Source organism: Lagopus leucura, unplaced genomic scaffold, assembly GCF_019238085.1.
Source record: "Lagopus leucura isolate 7727_CA_CO unplaced genomic scaffold, USGS_WTPT01 Super-Scaffold_100017, whole genome shotgun sequence".
Classification (NCBI taxonomy): Eukaryota; Metazoa; Chordata; class Aves; order Galliformes; family Phasianidae; genus Lagopus; species Lagopus leucura.
In genome coordinates, this window is record NW_024962271.1 from 1,901,239 (window position 1) to 1,920,187 (window position 18,949).

The 18,949-nt window shown below is 43.0% G+C and overlaps 1 protein-coding gene across 1 annotated transcript; it reads right to left on the reverse strand.

Moving 5' to 3' along the window:
• Positions 1-4,633: 4,633 nt before the first annotated feature.
• Positions 4,634-15,110, reverse strand: HSD17B2 (hydroxysteroid 17-beta dehydrogenase 2). The gene is made up of 5 exons (XM_042877069.1): positions 14,611-15,110; positions 10,853-11,065; positions 10,526-10,711; positions 8,232-8,369; positions 4,634-7,105 (listed from the first exon to the last, which is right to left on the reverse strand). Exons 1-5 carry the CDS (start codon positions 14,867-14,869, stop codon positions 6,747-6,749), a joined length of 1,155 nt encoding a protein of 384 aa, XP_042733003.1. The 5' UTR covers positions 14,870-15,110; the 3' UTR covers positions 4,634-6,746.
• Positions 15,111-18,949: the final 3,839 nt, after the last annotated feature.

Sequence of the window (18,949 nt, forward strand, 5' to 3'; positions counted from 1 at the left end):
AACTCCCCTGAAAGGGTGGGTTTGACCATTTGCTGCAGGTTCTGGATGCCTGCATTGCAGTCAGGTACACTGAAGGATGTAAGAACTGTCTCTCAGCTCCTGTAGTCATCCCCACAATCCTCCCCTCACGAACACGACTCAACTGTCAGACATTAAACCCTTAAGAAAAGGGTACTGAGATGCCAACACTACAGATTACCTCTCAAAGGCTCAAATAATTTCAGGGTGCACATCCGCATTTCCTCCCTTTCACCTGGAGGAAGTCTGACATCTCGCAATGCTTCCAATGGACTTCAAAACCAAATCACAAATTAAAAAATCCACAGAAATAACAACCCTCAGCACTGGCGAAGCCATCAGCTGCCCCAGAGCAGGAGCTGCATCCGCCTCCATCACATAAACCCAGCTTGCTAGGCTGCAAGCATTGCCTCGTGCATGGCACATCTATCGCATCGCCCTCAGCCACGCTCAGGCACCCCCTGCTGCTGGATGCTCAGGTTTTGTTGATGCTATTGCTGTCAGGTTGCTGTGTTCTACTCCTTGGACACAGCCATTCATTACGGAGCACATGGGTCTGTCACCACATCCCATTTGCTCTCCGCACCATATGTTAAAGCAGTAGGCACAGCAGAATCATTAATCTTCTTAGGTTCAGCACCAACTTTTTTTTAAAAAAAAAAAAAAAATCATCATCCTTTTCCTGTCCCTGAGAATACTTGAGAAATACAGAGGGAGAGATGGCATGGCCCAAAGTGATGCTTGCAAGTGACTGGATGTCATTTCCTCATGTTTTTCCTTTTTGTTTTTCTTTAGTTCCAACAACTGCACTTTCTGCTCAAACATCTAATGCAACTCATCTGCAATCACAGTGACAGCATTTGGAGTGAAGGGAAACACATGATCGCACAGTAACACAGCACTAATTCTGAAGAGCCCACGAAAGAGCCAACTCCCAACATGAACTTTTAATGCAATTTTTCATGATAAAACATTTTTGAAAATGCTGAGTTTTTAAGCCTCTTATTCCCTTAATTTATGCCCAATGTGCAGCATGATTACTTTGCTGTATATACATTAAAACAATAATTATATCTTATTTGCTCTGCTTTTCCCCATTCATCTTTTTTAATTAAATGAGCTCTTTAAGGATTTCGTCCTTCAAGCTGTGAATTGTGTTTGAGAAATTAAAGGCATTAAGATGCTTTCTGAGCCATACAGACGTTATTGCTATATAACAGTGATTTCTTACACCTGTTCTGGAAAGGTAAGATTCTCCCACACAACAGTGGAATAAATCACCCTTGGGTTGCTCTCAGTCAGATGCACGTCTTCTTTTTCATCTTGTTGGCTTTGCACTCTGTGTCGTGCATGCAACAGAGCTTTCCACACGTGCGCATGGCTTGGTGTCAGCACTTATTGCTGACAGTGCATGCCCATAGGGAACATGGCACAGATGACTTCTACTCCCCCAGACTACAGTAATGGAAATTACTATGGCTGAAGGGCAAATACATTTTTTTTCCCCCCATTATGAAAAGTACTTCCCCCCAGACAGAGTGCAAATAATCCAGCGCTGCCAGCCTTGCGTGGGCTGATGAGCTTTGGCCCACAGCCAACATCCCCTCCCCACTCCCAGGTATGCAGGAACAAACAACCAGGCCCTTTCATCACCACCCAAAGCCAGTGAGAGTGCATTGAGCTGGGAGCATTGCTGAGCAGCTGCCCCATCCCTGCTGCCAACTCCAGTCACGACATCTGTCCCAGGGTTTTGGGGGATGGGATGCTATGAGAGCAAGTAACACTAGAAGGGCTTTGAAGGGGGTAATTTTATAACCACTCATTCAGTCTCTTCAATAGCACTTTCTAAAGTCAAGTGTTGAGGTGATAGAGAAGGTGTGTTAGAAAGAGGTCAGGTCACCACGACCCAGAGCATGGCATGCCAGCAGATCTGAGCCTGCTCAGGCCCTTCTTTCTAGCATCACCACGCTTACTTACTTCCTGCACTCCTCTCACTGTCATTTGTACTTACTGCCCTCATGTTTTCTTTAGATCTTTCTTTCTCACATCCCTTGATCTTGTTTTCAACTCTCATCTTCTATTTTGAAATAGTTCAGCACTCTTTCCACAGCCAAAGGCAACAAGATGGACAGGCACATAGACTTAGCTTGTTTAACCTACATAACCCAGGCATTAAACCTATGTAGACTATCTATATTACAGCAATTACTTCCACTAAGGTTGTTAATCTAGATTCATTACTTTAGGTTACGATGACCTATACAACATGCTCAAAACCCATTTATCCTATTTAAAGCTTGTCTCCTGCCATGAAATGTCAGCAATGTTTGTTTATGATTTGGGCACGCTTTAAAAATCAAAGTAATGACCACTCTTACAGTGGTAAAAGCCCACCACAACACCTGTATACACTAATAGCTATAGCCCTAATCCTCCAGTTGGATGATGACTGCAATGGCTAGTGAAATACTGCTGCCTGCGATGGTGCCTGCATACCAGGGAGTTCTGCTGACAAGTTTCAGCAGGAATGATTACACCTCAGGCAGCTCAGGATTCAATGCATTGGATGGCTCCTGGCAGTACCATTACTTTCCATTTATTTATCCTAATACTTCTAAGTGATGGAAAAGAGGAAAAAAAAGAACAAAACTTGTTAATCTGTGTCACCTTGCAAGAGTCAAGACCTCTTGCCTGAACACTTCTCCTTTGAAGAAATCTAAGAAATCTGCCCAAATCTATTTCAGAGTAAGTCTTCTGAGTATTTGTGTTAACGTGATGACTCCATTGGTTCTTGGAAGTCAGCTGGATTCCCAAAATTTTGCAAAACACAGCCATAGAAAGGCTAAATCAAGCAAAACTTTTACCAGAAAGGTTCCCAGAAGTGGTCTCTCTGCCAAACTCATTTTTGCTCCAAACATCTGTAAGTTCCCAAGGACTCACATACACAGATGGGTGTTGATGGCCAGCTGTAAGCCAGTTCAAAAGAGGAAAGCATGACCCGTTTTAGTTCTGCATCTGGTTTTGGATTATTTTGATATTACCGAGACCTGAGAGTTCCCTGCTAGCATCCTCGTGACAAAGAATGTGTACAGCAGAATGCGACTTCTTAACTATACGCAAACCCATCCTTCTGCAGGCCAGGGCACTCATTTATAGGAACTTAGAAATCAACCTCTCTCTTCTCAGGATAACAGGGAGACAAACTGGCAAAATATGGAGATTTCTCCAACATTCACATGTGCTTTCTGGTATGAAGTCATTCCAGCAGTCACGTATATTTTAAATCACTCCACTTAGAAATAACTAAGCTTTTGATCACACGCATTAAATGAGAAAAAGCAGCTTCTTCCTCCTCATTCCTGTGTTTGGCCTCTACTAATGAAAAATTGGCTTTAGGATTGTTACATAGAGATGGATGTTATGCTATTTTTATGGCTTTGGCACGAACTACAAAAGTCCTGCATAAGCTTCACCAAGGTACCAGCATCAGGCAGCCAGATGTGGAGCAGCAGGTCTGCTCACCCTCTTACTCAGAGCATGAAAGCATTTTTGGGATTAATTCCCATGCCCATACAAGTTAATAACAATCCTTAGCAACCCACCCCGGTTCTGGGTGGATAAACCACTAGTTTTACCCAACCCCAAGTCCCTTTCCAAAGCCCTCATCTGAGCACCGTAACTCTCAACACTTCAACTGCCTTCCTTGCCTCCAGCCACACACTCAGCCTCATGCACCTAGAGCTGCAGAGATGGTCCCTCAGCAGATGGCCACCAAATCTCACTCACCACAGCTTTCTCCCACAAAGATGCCTGATATTTCACTGCTCTTCTCAGTGAAGAACTAGAAGCACGTATCAGACATGCTGTCATCAAGGGGCCCATAGAGAGGGAACTAGAATAAAGTTGTTATTAAAAAAATGAAGACTTTCTAACTCACCTTTTGTTTCACCAAGGCTACATATCTTAAAACCAATTGCTCACATTAACCAAGACAAGTTGTGAGCCAGAGAAGTAAATGCAGACTAGGAGAATGGGAGCCAGAGATGGGCCAGGTAAGAAGTGGCAGGTAGCATTTACTCCTCAGTCACAACATGCATTCCACAGGCTAGAGCAGAGGGAGGTGTATAAAATGTTTTTAAATCATGATTTTTGCTGAATATAACCTCTTTTAAACTATATATATAGGGCTTTCAATATTTACTTACCTGATCAGAGTGTAACTGATTAGGTGTTATTTGTTATTCCCACTGTCGGGCTGCAGCCACATTCTTCAGTTTTCTGATGCTTTTCATTAGACTTGAATTTGAAAACAGGCTCAAGTTATGAATTTAAGTAGATCAATCACCATGCCATTTCCCTTGTTCTCCTCCCACTCCCAAAATAGCTTCATCCCTTAAGGAAGGGAAAGAGCACAGCATCTGGACACTGGTCCTTGAGAGCAGGAGCTGCATCTGCTTTAATACAGACACAAGCACTTTGGCCACAAACTCCCTTAATTTATTCTCCTGTTCTCACAGCCACCAGCCATTTTCAGCTTGGATTATTCTCAAGTTAAGCCATTAACAACAGAAAAATCACCTTTAATGTTGCAACTGTTAATCGACAAATAATTCAATAATATGTTACAACAATTATCCTTAAAAAACAGAAGTACAGTCCCCATAGGAATGAAACACTAGCAACCTTTGAGCCCACAATCACTTGGGACTGGCTGAAGCACCTTCCTCATTAGGTGAGGAGGTATAAAATAGCTATTTAGAATATAAGCTTCCCAAGAAATAAAAGTTAAAATAATTTAAAAATAAAAATCAAATCCTACATGTGAACACCTAGTTTAATAGGTCTGCAACACAAAAGGTAATATTTCTATTAAGGAAGCAAAGGAGAGAAATATTTGCATTTTATAACTGCTGCCAAACAACGCAGCAGTGATTAAGGATTGTTATGAATATTGCCACATAAAAAGTGAACTGGCTGCCAAGGGGAATTTGGGTTTATAATGTTTGCGAGCACCTAAGGGCCAAACTCCAGCCAACCCAAGTTACAGCTCAACTGATGCAAAGTGGAAAACAAACACCTCCATCCAGGACTGAGACAAGACGACGCGTCAGGCAGTTCCCTCACTCTGAAGACAGCCAGGATTCAGCCTTGCTGGTTGTAGCAGTCCCCAGTAGCGTACAAAGTCAAGACAGAGCCAGAAGAGTCAGAGCAATCAGAGCAATCCATTTTATTGTACATTTTGAGGCAGATCAAAGAGTTTTGGGAAGTAAATAAAAGGTAGAAATGGACAGAGATTGAAACAGTCACAGACTTCCTGAGCGAGAAACATTTGTTGTTGTACTTTCCTGAAAGGATGGCATAAAAAACATCTATGAGGGGGACTGATATAAGGAGGAAAGCCACCATAGATAAAAGCAATAGTAATAACAAGGTGTACAGGAAAGGAGGATTTCCAAACCAGGACACAAATTGAAACAGCGAGCAAAGTCCGCAGAGCATCCTCTGGGCACAAATAGAGTCTGGTATTGCTGTATGAGGTACACGAAGGAGGTAGAAGTTTACAAACACAAGTTTAATTGAATTTTGTTCAGGAGTATGTAATCACAAGTAGGATTATGACAGAAGATGAGAATGTGAGGATAGGAAAAATGCTCCTATATTGAAAGCTCAGAACATAACTTCTCCTCTTCGTCACATGAAAGGAAGCAAAGCAAGATATAGGGAACTCAGGGATGGGGCTTGTTCCAGCACATTACAGCCTTACAAAGCCAAGTGATGCTAAGAAGGGGACCAGGTAGGAAAACAGAGAACTGCTCAACTTCAGGTGTGGGAAAGGGTTCTATGGAATGCAGAGGAGGGCAACCACAAAAGGATTCAGGAGGAGTGACCGAAAGCACAAGACTCACAGAACAAGTGAAAACACAGGAAAAAACAGGCAAGTGTTCAGGAAAAAGTGAACATTCATGAATCTTCATTAACCACAAAACTGAATAAAGTATTATCTAGAGAGAAGTGAGATCGATTTACTAATTATTACAGATACAGAAGCAGAAACAGCAAAATAGGCTAAACAGTGACATGAAGTTAGCAGCCAACACCACTGTTATTAGTAATACACTGCAGGAAAGAGATGGTTGGCATTGTGGTGAAAATCTTCATCTGTCTTTGTTCATTTCCTCTCCCCCCATACTATTTGTGTTGCTCAGTCCAGAGAGGACACATCATAAACATCACAACAATACTTCACAGAACTTGGGCAAAAAAAAGTCAATCATTTCTCAGGTCCAACAGCAAGAGAACCACAGAGAAAGGAATACTGAAGCTGCAGTGAAAAGGACGTACATTAAACATTTAAGTCTTTCAAGTGATGGGAATATGCAGCTTCTAAGGTTTAGAAAGGTTGTGAACTAAAAGATTAAAAATCAGGTTAGATATCTGTCCATGTGTTGGTACTGGTTGTTGAAGCAGACAAGCAGACAATAACCTCGTAATATAACTTACACCAAAGACAGACTGGGAAACACTGCAGTTACTCCAGAAAGACCATTCCTATGTTTTCTATCTGTTTATTCACCATTTTCCTGAACACTGCTCTTAACACAGAGATTTCACTCCACTCACAAGGCAACTCAAACTCCATATACCAAAGGCAGTACAACAATTAGCAGAGCCCTAAAACAGAGTTCTTTCCACAGTGATCACAAATCTGATAAATGCCAGTAGATACCTTAGAGGTCCTCATTCTCAGCTTCTGATGCCCTCAGCGCCTTTGGGATGGACTCAAGTCCCAGCGACTTACTGACTAAGAAGTCATAGAACCAGAGTGGGAAGTAGCAGAAGATGCAGAGCAGCACATAAGCCCCTTTGCCAGGGGTGTACAAGCCGTGCGGTCGCTTGGCGAGCAGTGCATGCAGGATGGAGCTCAGCACCGGGGTGAGGTCAACATCACAGAACATAGGGATACGCAGCAGGTAGTTTTTCAGCCCCAGCAGGTAGTCCCTGCCATAGTCCTGCTGCACGTCCACTGAGAGGTGCTCCACCAGCTCTTTCTCCTGCTTCACCCACAGCTCTGATGTGCCTTGGATACCTGCAGCAGTAACGCCATGGTTGAAAGTGAGTTTGGGGTTGATTATAAAAAAAAAAATTAAGCCATGATTTGAGGCAGTAAGCACTCCCCACCACTGAGCCCCGAGGCACAGTAGTTCTGAACTGCATAAGGGAAGAGCAAAACACCTGGTTAGTTACACCTGCATGGTGTTAATACACTGTTCTGTTACCAGCTCTACTCAAAAGAGGCAGTATCTTTTCCCTCCCATGTCATTCTGTCCTTACTCTTTATTTAAAACAGGTATTTCTAATTAGTGTTTATTAATAGGAGATTTCATTGAAAGAAGAGAGAGGGAAAGTAAGATGGGCAAGATTAAATCGGGTTGGCCTCATTTCTCCATGGCCTCATAAGAGAGGCACTGGTATTTTAATAAGCTGTTTCATGAAGAATGAAGCTTGTATTAGATTAAAACAAGTTATTTTCATCATGTAAGAATGAAAGCAGTTGCTTTCCAATGCATTTATTGCATAAGTCATGAATTAAGCGCTGCAAATAAAGACCTATCTTTAAATAAATATTTACAGCACCAACACTGGGACTTGTCTTGACAGGTGAAGTTCCCATCTAAGAGTCTGGCAATAGCACAGCAGATTCCTGAAGGTAGAAACCTGGGGATATTGGCAGAGCCCATTGTCACACGGGAAGGGAAGCATTCAAGGGAGAGAGCTTTTATGAAAAGAATACATGTTTTGCTTTTCACTGGCATAGGAATTCTTTGTGAAGTCACCAGAACTTTGAGTAGGCAGTACTGAGCATGTTTGGGTTTTTTTTTTTTTTTGTCTCCCCCCCCCCCAGAAGGAGGATACAGAGAGATTCTGAAGACAAACTGTGCACTATCACCTGAAAGGTATAACAAGATTACAGTATTGTTTAATACAGACCTCTGCTCAAGCACTTCCACAGCAAAGAGTTCACTCCTCTGCCTTGGATCACAAGGCAGAGATATGAGACCTGGAGGGGAGCAGCAGTCAAAAGTGCACACACCTTAATTTCTGTAATCAACATGAGGAAGAGGAAAGTGCTGAGACTCATTCAGAGCTCTCCTTGAGGACATGAGACTGCGGGAAAAGAGAGGCAGGAACTATCTAAAGTGTCAGACACCAACCTGTTCTGAAGCCTGATGGATGAATTGCAGCAACTTTGATTCCCCATTTGGAAAGCTCCTGCCTCATTACTCCAGAAAACATGGACAGAGCTGCCTTTGATGCTCCATATGCAGCATACCTCGGTAGCGGAATGCCTCCTGCAGGAGCAATATAAACATGATAAAGCTTAACACTGGCTCTTTCCAGCCTTTATTTCAGTGATTTAGAAGGAAGATTATAGCACAACCAGAATTACGTGGCTCTCACTGAGGTTAAAGACAAGTCGGTGAGGGAATCATTTCTTTCTGGAGGTTAAAAAAAGTGTGAGCTGTAAATTAGCAGTTGCTTATAGCATTTATGCTCAGTAACTCCTTGTAAGATATCATCTACAGCAGAAAACATGAAGTGTAATTTGCAGCACTCTTTACCCTCAAATGCAATACAACGGCTGGTTTCCAAAACACAGATAATACTTTACTTCATATAAACAGTGAAAGGATAGATTAATACTGCTATTCCTGTTGTCAATAGCATGAATTTCAAGCTCCTATTATAAACTACAGTTATAACAGAGCAAGTAATCTCAACTCCAGCTTTACAAAACCAGGCACCCCTTTTCCCCAGGCACACCACTCCTGCTTGCATCGGCAGCCCAGCAAAACCTCTGGGACAGCCTCCATTTCAGACATAACATTCTGTCTCAGTATATTCGAAGCTTTAAAAGAAAATCTTTGAATGTAGGCAAACTTCCTAATCAGCCACCGGTGCCATTTGTTGAGGTTTTTGTTTTGTTTTGTTTTTTTAACTGTAAGAACCAGGATACTACAGGAGCTCCACATGCAGAATCATTCCTGGAAAAGAAGTCAGGCCAATCATACGTTAATTTTTCTCCTGTATGCAACTGAAAAAAGATGAGTTTCAATTGGTTTGAGCCAATTGAATCACATACGCTCTCCCTCTCAGGTCAGGGTAACCTCAAATCCAGTTAATGTAGCTCTCTGCAGGCAGGAATAGGCTCAGCACAATCAGACCTCACTAACTTTTCTGCTAATGTTTTACCAAAGGACCCTCAGACCCCATGTTGAGAGGAAGCTATTTACCCAAATCAGAACATCTGTGAATATCTATAGTTTAAGCAAGGTCATTATTAACTCCTTTAACAGCAAATTATTCAGAATAGGAAAGCTCTGTTTATCTCTGCAAGACAACTTGAGGACTTGTGCCAAGAATCAAGACATCTGCCACAAAACACCTAAAATACAAGCTTCACTTGGGTGCTCAGAAAGCAGATCTGTCCTCTGTTTCTGAGCTTGCAAGGGCAATGGTCCCTCATTAATAAAAAAAATTTAAAAAAAAAAAATCAAGACTTCATTGCTAGCAATGAGCCATTAAGATGGGTTTGCATGTACAAAAGCATTCCTGGAATTGAAAAAAAGACAGAAGATGACAATGCCACAGCCAGGCTGATGCCACATCCTTAAGGTAAGCCACAAGCAGAAGGTAATGCCTTGGCAATACAGCAGGATTCAAGTAGACACAAACTGCACACAAGTGAGAACCCAAGCAGACAGGACAAAGGAAAAATTGGGAAGCAGGTGATATGGCAAACCCTGAAGAGGTCTTGCAAGGATACCTTCCAGCATCATGATATCCTGTTCTAGCAGGTCTCACTTTCAAATGAGCCAACAGCAGAGGAGCAGGAATGCTATGAGATACTGCTATTACTCCCCCTCCTACATCTTAAACTCAGCTGTCATCCCAGAACAGAAGGTTATATTATAAAGGCATATATAGTAAACACAAATGTCATGAATTTATCCCAAATCTATTTCTAATTTCAATCCACTGTATTAAAAAAAATAGCCCAGATGAGCGTTTGGCTGTAACCAGCCTAAGTGGAAGAATACCTGTCCTAGCATAAGTCAAAAAACCTTTGGGCATCACCATGGTGTGGCTCAAGGGTGCACAAACTGAGGTGTTAGCAGGCTTCTACTGGAATGCGTTCTAGAAAATTGCCCATCTTCCTAGAAGAAAATCAGAACTATCCCTCACAGCAACTATCACCTACAACACAAGAACAGAGTTTTATAGTTCTATATAGCAGTTCATTTTTTAATTATTTTAAACTCTTCTTTAAGGGCTGATTTCTGAAAACAGCCTACTCAACAGAAGCCTGCACTGATTACCTAAGTACTAATTCCTTGGGCATTTCTATGACTGAGACCAACCAGCATCTTCCTCAGCACTTATGCCAAGGACTTGAATTGCTTTTCCTCTGTACCAGACCCTCCCTTGGTGCTCTCACTCAGCTCACCTGTCATGCTGGACATGTTCACGAGCCTCCCCTGGGATTTCCGCAGTAGTGGCAGGAAGGTCTTGGACACCTCTACAGCCCCAAAGAAGTTCACCTCCATGCACTGCCTGTATGTGTTCATGGGCAGCAGCTCACCATCAGCAAGGAAGCCCAGGATGCCTGCGTTGTTCACAACTCCCCAGAGCCCTGAGAATAGGAGAAAACAAAAACACACATGCCTTAGCTGCCACAGACTTTGGGGTGGAAATAACCTACATACGTAAGACACGATGAAGCCAACAGGTAAGAGACAGATTAGTATCCCATACAATGCCACAAAAGCTGTACCTGTGTTTTGCACTTTCTCTGAGACTTGCAGGTAGGCTTCCTTGACCTGGGTGGGATTGGTTATGTCCAGCTGTAGGAGAGAGAGCCTCTGGGAACAGGTCCGCCTCAGCTCCTCAGCTCCAGGACCATCCTTGTTCAAAACTCCAGCAAACACAGTGAACCCCAGGTTATCCAGGTATTTGGCCAACGCGTGTCCAATCCCAGTGTCACTTCCTGAAAGAATTCAAGGACAGAGAAGACACTTCAAGTCTAAGTCATCATCATCACTAACACAGAGGGAGGCAGCTCTGATTGAAAACGCATACAGATGTAACCAAAAGGAAGATGAAAGGAAATGACTGAGATGCATGAGAGCAGAAAGGGAGCTTTGAGTGTAAAGAGATGAGAAACTGGTCCTTCATATGTTCAGTAAACACCAACAGAACATCCCCTCCTCACTCAGAGCTGAGAGTAACTGCTTACTCTGTCCCACAGAGATTTTAAGACTCATTCCTTACACACAGAAGAAATAAAGTTGATTTAATACAAAACACAAACTGAAACCTGATAAGAAAGTACCTAGAAAAAAAAAGAAAATCCAGATTTTAATGTGAAATCTCATCTGGACAAAGCATTATATAGGGCACTGCAATTCAATTGAATTATATATCTTAATTCAAGAAGTTGTGTTGTTTTATTCAAGTATCTACCCTCTGAATCATTCTGATGAATACTTTTGGCCGCAGGCTACCACCAAGCTAAAGCTAAGCAACTTTGTCTTTAGCTGCAAAAGGATTCAAAGCTTTCAAGTCTTAACGAAACTCCAGAAAGGCATTTTTAGGCTAAACCAAGTTATACCAGCTATTTGATTTGTGCAAACTTGCATCAGATTTTTTTTTATTTTAATCTTCTCTAGTATCAGACGTATTCCTAAACTTTGTAAATGCTTACATTTACATATAAAGCAACAAACTGCCAAATGCACAAGCATCACTAACGTAAGTACACAGCAACAATCAGGCTCATACAGATCCTCCCACTGAGTAAGCCCAACTTCCAAAGCCATTTGCAGCATGGGTGGAAACCCTCACGTGAAACAAAGGGACGGGACTTCAGTTGGCTTTTTGCCTTTTCCTCATTTGCAAAGGAGGGCAAGTCTCCCCATGTAACCTTACAGAAAGCTATGGGGGTTAATCTGCAATTCCTGTACACAAAGGCAGTTATTACAACCATTGATAATGGACCAGCTCCTGCACTCATAATCCTCAGTCAACAGAGCTTGAGTGCCAAGGAGACTTATCTTAACTCGTGCTAGATCTCTATTTCTGGGTTTTATCTCCTACATGAGACTTTAGTACTGAAAGGTGGAAAAGAAATTAATTCCAGGTGATTTGGAAGAAACATGTACTCAGTGCTTGGATCAATCAGCACGAGATGTTGAAACAAATTATTCATGCTCTATTGAATCCCTTCTTTAAAGAATGCTTTCTGGCATTTTTGAAATCCACCATTTGTTGACAATGTACCAGACCATGACATCCATCACATTTCACTTCTCACGGCCCTGGTCTGGAAGAAATGAACAAGCCTACATTCCTGGAAATCCCTAGGAAACATGAGGAGGCCTGCAGATACCTCAAAGACATGACGGATTTCTGGGTAAGCAGGGGTGCTCTGTCTTTCTCTCTTCTACTGAGAATTAGATTCCTGGCTCAAATCTCAACTCCTCCATCCTCTCCGGTAGGGACACAGACGTGGAGCTGCATATTCCACATGAAAAAGCCCTACAACACAGCTTGAATTGGGGAGTGGGCAGAGGAATTAGAGATTTCCCCCACAAACAAAACAGCCATCTGTGAATCACTAGAAAACTTGTTTTAAGAGAGGAAGTCAGTACAGACTGCAACCGAGTCATTACTAAGAACTTCTCTTCAACTCACCCTGAGCATCAGGAACACAGGGCACCATTTCCCCCAGGAATGGAAAGACCAACTGAGCTGGAGTAGTTCATCCCACTCAACACACAAAAAAATCAAGGCAAGAATTTCACAATCCTGCCACCCTGCATCTTCAGTTTGGGTCTATATAACCCAGCTGTGCCTGAGGCCACAGCTGTGGACAGCAAAGCACTCAGTCCTAGCAGGAGGGTAAATGGAAATGTTCCATCTGTGTTTCAAACTGCTCACACACCTGCAGCTGCTTGTGTGAAAGGGCGCTTGGACAACCAGGCTGGCAAGTTGCTGGTGTGAATTACAAACAGCAGCAGCACACGATGACCAGAACCACATCTGAAAGCCCCTAGAGAAGCACTGAGGTCACTGTGTGCTCCACCCAGAGGCAGCCGTGGGCAACATGGGGCAGCTGCAGCACTCCATACAGGGATGGATGGTGCAAGGAAATCATTTCCCATGAAATACCTGCCTCAGGTCTCTTCTAAACTGGAGAAAAGGACCCAAAACTGATTTAAGGGCACTGTGCGCCTGTGTCTTCTCTCACAAAAGCTGGGGGGAGGGTGGTAAGCGCTGCAGGCAGAGCAACTGGGAATCACATTGATTAAAACTTTCATTTTGATTGAGGAGGGTCTGATTGATTGCATACCATCTGGATTCAAGACGACCCAGAAGAGCTTCTGCAGCTGCATCATCTGCCAGAGGTGTCTGAACTTGCATTTGTTTGGGACAGTTGCAGCACAGGTACAAAGAAAGCAGACAGTCGCTGCATCGTAACCCAGAGCTCTTCCCTGCCTGGTACTGTTTTAACTCTGGCCCTTTAGAGATAAGCTCTGAAGTGTTCCCTGAAGAACTGCTGATTTGACAGCTCACAGAGAGCAGCACTGCCCCTTCCCATGCCCAGGGCCCCTCTTCACCCTGGCTGTGAAAGAAAGAGAGGAAATCCCATGCTTGCCCTGTGCTCCAAGTTCTGTATTTAATCCCCACAGCAGTGCTGTTAGGGAGCTCTAAATCACCTCCAGGAGTCCCTATAAAACAAAGTGAAATACTATAATAAATAGCTCAATCATCCAAAGCGACTTGATTCAGCTTTCCATAGGGAAAAACAGAAAAAGTGTGTTTTTTTTTTTTTAAAGTTAGTGCAAGAATGAGTAGGTGGGCATTCCACTTCAGAAGACTAATTAACACAGACAGCAACACTGAAAGTCTCAGAAGAAACAAGAGTACAGCCACAAAACTACAGAAATGCCACCCCTGAAAAACAAAGGGGGTTCTGAGTGGCTCAGAGCATTAGAACAGGGCAAAGTCGTTAGCTCCAAGCTTTCCCTGCCAGGGGGGCAAATCACTCACTCCCAAACACACTTTGTGTCATAGAGACAGCACCAAAGCAGTGCCCTGAATTACAGGCACAGTGTACACAGTGCATCAGAAGACAGCGGTACCTCAGCATCCAGTGCAGCAAATTGAAGTAAGGCACGAGTGGAGTGTTTTGAGTGCTCCCAGAAATTAATGTCTCTCCTCAACAATTAGCCCATTGTAAGTATTCTCGTGGGCTTTCTTTCCAACCAGTCATTTTCACAAGCATATCTGAAAAGCTACTTGTAAGGATTAAATGAAATACTTAAAATAATGGCATCTGTTAAGATGTTTTTCTACTTAAGTTCAGAACGAGGAAAAAGAAAGAAAACAAGTCCAGAAAATCAAGTAAAACAAGAAGAGACTAGAAGCACTGCCTACAAGCACACATTTCAGAGAATTCCAACCTGAAGAGCAGAAACTTTTCCAGCACACCTTCATGCAGAGCCCATCTTTGTTCCCCGAGCCCCTTACCTGTGATGAGCACAGCTTTGTCACCCACAGGTAGTGGCCCTGCATCCAGGTATAACGAGCAGCTGAGCCATGTACTGCAGAACACTATGAGCCCCCAGCACATGCCCAGCACGGCCACACACAGCAGTCCCAGCAAGGCAGGCAGCACAATTCGGAGCAGCACATGGGCTTTGTATCTCCTCTTGACCAAGCAAAGCCCAAAAAGCACAGGGATGGCCACACACAGCCATCCCAAGGAGCTGCTGGGGAGAACATCCATCACCCAGGCACCAGGCAGGAAGGCAGAGTAGGTGCTGGTGGTTGCAGCCCACTTATATAGGGGCAGGGTGAGGGGTGGGGCGGGGAGAGGGGACTGTAAAGGTTTGACATAATCTCACTCACCCTTGGCATCTGTAACAAGCAGGAGCCTTCTGGCTTTTCTTACCTTTTATTCCTACTGCCTGACAGCTCCACCTTCTGCATAATGTGCTGGCTGGGTAATGATTGACAGCAGTGGGAATGGACATGATGCAGCAAGCACTTGGCTTCGGGAAAAAATTCCCCACTATATGCTCTGTGTGTCCTTAAAGTGCATTTCCCTAGAGATGTTAATTAAAAAAAAAAAAAAAAAAAAAAAAAAAAACCCTGCTTCATTTACTGGGATGAAACCGTATGAAAACTTTGGGTGTAGTTTCCGAGGAGTTGGGTGTGATGGGGAATGGCAGGGTAGGATGGCACAGGTGGTGCTGCCATCAAGTTAAGCAATGACATATGGCACACCTGTGGGGAGCTCTCAGCCCGGCTCCATTAATGTTGATTAAAGCAGGAAGTATCCCTTCCATACCCTAAGCAAAGCAAAAATACACATGCAAACAATTCACTGTATTTGAGAGATCTGACATCTACGGTGGCGTACTCTGAAGGTTGTTTAAAAAAGAAAAGGGTGTTGTAACAGTCATCCAGCTACAAGGCGTGAAATGCACTTCAGGCATGTTATCTCTGTAACAGACCTTGCTAACTGGTCTGAGATCACAACCAGCCCATAGGATGCAGCTATTTGCAGACAGCCCTGCTTCAGACACAGGGAGGTGGAAGCTCAGGGCGCAGACCTAGCATGGGACACAGGCATGTTTCCATTCCGTTATTCCTCTATGGTTTTATGGGATGGTAAATCTATTGACTATAAATTTTTACAGCCAGTAAAAACGTTTACATACCTCTATATGCAGTTTACATTAGAGATGAGGTCACTTTCTTAAAGGAACATCACCCAGATGAGGTCTGCGCGTCATTCACTGCACTCTGAGCACTCATCCACCCACCCTTCCGCCGCAACACTCTCACAAAATGCGAGCTATTCTCACTCACCTCTGCCATTTGCTGCTTTTGCTTTTATTGGCATGGTGGCCCATAAGTCAGCTCTACCCTACTCTCTTTGCAAAGATTTCCTTGGAGAATTCTGGTTTTCCTCACTGACTGGTCTTTACAGCGTGATTTAGGTGACCGCTGATGTGGCAGCAGTGAAAGCATCAGCTCGCACGCTGGAGGATACACGAGCTCAGGTTTTGGCAGAGCACTGTGCTGTCACAACTCCCGTCTGCGCCCACCGAGGTGCAGAATGAGTGGGGGGTCTGTGTCTGAATTAATGCTGAATCTGTATTTTGAATGCAAGATAGAAGCACTGAAGGCCTTGGGGCAACTTTTAATGAGGCTGGCCACATGCTCACCCAGTAGTGGGGGAATAAAATCGAATGCATACATGGTTCACACCTGGGGCAAGTCACTAAAGGACTTCCCTGAAAGAAGGGAATGATCTAGAAATGGCTGAGACGTGTTAACGTGGAGAACCCACCTCAGGTACACTCAGCACGTTCTCCAGCACCAGCACAGGCAGCTTGCAGCTTGATTTTTCAGCACAATTTTTGCAGTGAGCAAAGTTTTACCATCTCATGCCCCCGTGCATCTCAAGAAAGCACTCACATTCCTCTGTCTGATTTCAATGTGTCTCTGCTCCTCACAGCTGTACATCAACACAGGACTGCAACTGAGTTTGCATCATTTCCTATTTCTCTGTGCTGTGCCTACTTATGCTGTGAATATTCATCCTTACCTCCCCTACTTCTTGACAATTTTGCTGATGAGGATGGGGCTCCATCTTACAAAGAGGATGGATTGGGCTAATTGATTTTGAGCTAAATTTGACTCTCTTTCTTTGCCAGGATATTTATCCTTCTTCCTAGCTTTCCAGAGCCATCACACCATAGCTCAGTGTCCTGTCCCCTTATGCCCCAGAACCCTACACATTCTGAAGTCTGAACACTGCTTGCACAGTCAGCCCACGCAGATGTCAAACAGCAGAATAGAAGTGGGGGTCAAGCATGCCCACTGTACAAATCTTCGTGCTAAGTGACCATTTTTGAAGGGCAATTAATTGATGGCAAAAGAAGATGCCTGTCACTGCCAAGTGCCCCTGCTTCACATGCTTTGTGCACATTTGCAGCTCCATTTCATGTTCTGCAGGGCAGTTCTTGTCTGGAAAATAATTCCAGCAGAAAATACTTCAGAATTTGTTTCACCAAATTAATCATTAAATGAGACAGGAAGATGTTGTTCAGAATTAAATACATATATGAGTAGCAATAATATGAAATGATTTACTTTGATTGACTACAGCTTCTGAGACTCCATACATTTGGATTTCAGTGGATTTAATGGCTGTAAAAGCACTTTCAGGCTTACAGTCTGGATGTGGAAATTAGTGAACTTTCCTACACAAAACTTATTTGGGCAAAAAGACTTGGTACTTACAAATACTACCAAACTCCTATACAAAGGCTGAGATAACCTTTTGCCTTCAGCAAGTTCTCTGTCTCTTCATGCACTCAACTCAAAACACAGCACTTATCCCAGTAAAGACAATGGAACTGTTCAACTGCCTAAAGCTAGGAGTGTAGCCAAGTACCTTTGTGAATTAAGATCTCTGAAAGCACAGACGTGTACTGAACAGTGCAAAAAAGGGTTATGTGCATCTGGAAATAATGCTGTGTAACCTCTGCTTTGTCGTCAACTATTGAGATCGTAGACCACAGGGAAAATTATTCCTGTAGAAAGAAGTATGTATTATGGAAAATCAAGAAATACCTCTTAGTTACTGGAAATATTGTCTTTAGAAACACAGTAATTATAATTGTAAAAACTGAGAATTCAGACATAGGTGGTGATCCCTTAAGATCACATGGCAGTGAAGAAGCAGTTGCAGCTCATCCACAAAACCTAATAGTGCTATAGCTAGTGATGATTATGATTATAATAACAACAATAACTTCCTCAGATAAATCTCCTGTTAACTTTCTCAAGTACAAGAACCTCAGAGTGAGCAACTTCTGTAGCCAGGACTTACAAATTCTTTTGGCAGGTACCCACACCATGCATACCTTAGCTTTATATGACCATCAAAAAAAGCAATTGCAGCCTGAATGAATTTCTCATGTGAATTCAGTGCCTGCAGCAGCTGTACCTGTGAAGCAGAGGATCATACAGCCATAGGCTGTTAGTTCTGCCTTGCTATTAGCATGAACTCCATTCAACCTCTGTAAATTTTCTGCAATAGACAAAACATCTCTAATCAGAGAAATAATTTGCAAAGGATGTTTTCTACTGTTTCTTTCAAGAACAGTTGAAAGAGGATTGCACTCTTTCCAAAATAAGTCATTTTTTATCTAAGAAAATGCCGCTATCTTTCCAAAAGAGGATGGAATAATTAAAAAATAAAGGCAATTAGGTATCTTAAGGGAGTCAGCCAGGAATCATCTCTACATCATCCACATGAGAAATGACACTTGCCTGCCTTTCTTCTGTCACCACTGTCATGAAACGGCTTTCACTGAACCACCAGTGTTAGAGAAGTATCAGTTCATCTCAGCCCACTTCTCTGACAGCAACAGAGCCTTCCCTAAAATCCCCTTTGCACTGTGCCTCAGTTTAGGATCAGTAAGGATGTAAGCTGTACTCTGGATTGGAAGATTAGTTTGTTTTCCCAACTATATTTTTATGATATGAACTCTATTCCTTTCTCTTTCCCTGGCACTGCCTTTGTGAAGTTAATGGTAGCATCTGTGAGCCCAGAATACAAAGAATTTCCACCTTTCACACAGCCTTCTTGTTTTATTTTGCTGGTGCTTCAGGAGCAGCCAAGATTTCCCTCACCTTACTATGGAGAGTTTCTTAACCATAGGTCATATAGACCCTACGAGCACTTCAACAGCAAAAAATACTCTTTGCATCTGTTTTCTGTAACTTTTCCTCTCCACCCACACAGAAGTCACATAATTTTCACCACAATTAAATTCATTAAGGAAGC

Coding starts and splice junctions, on each gene's coding strand:
- HSD17B2 (XM_042877069.1), bottom strand. CDS start 14,869: ATGGATGTTCTCCCCAGCAGCTCCTTGGGATGGCTGTGTGTGGCCATC. Junction 8,370..10,525: donor GAACATGTCCAGCATGACAG/GTGAGCTGAGTG, acceptor TTGCTCCTGCAG/GAGGCATTCCGCTACCGAGG. Junction 7,106..8,231: donor TCCATCAGGCTTCAGAACAG/GTTGGTGTCTGA, acceptor TTACTGCTGCAG/GTATCCAAGGCACATCAGAG.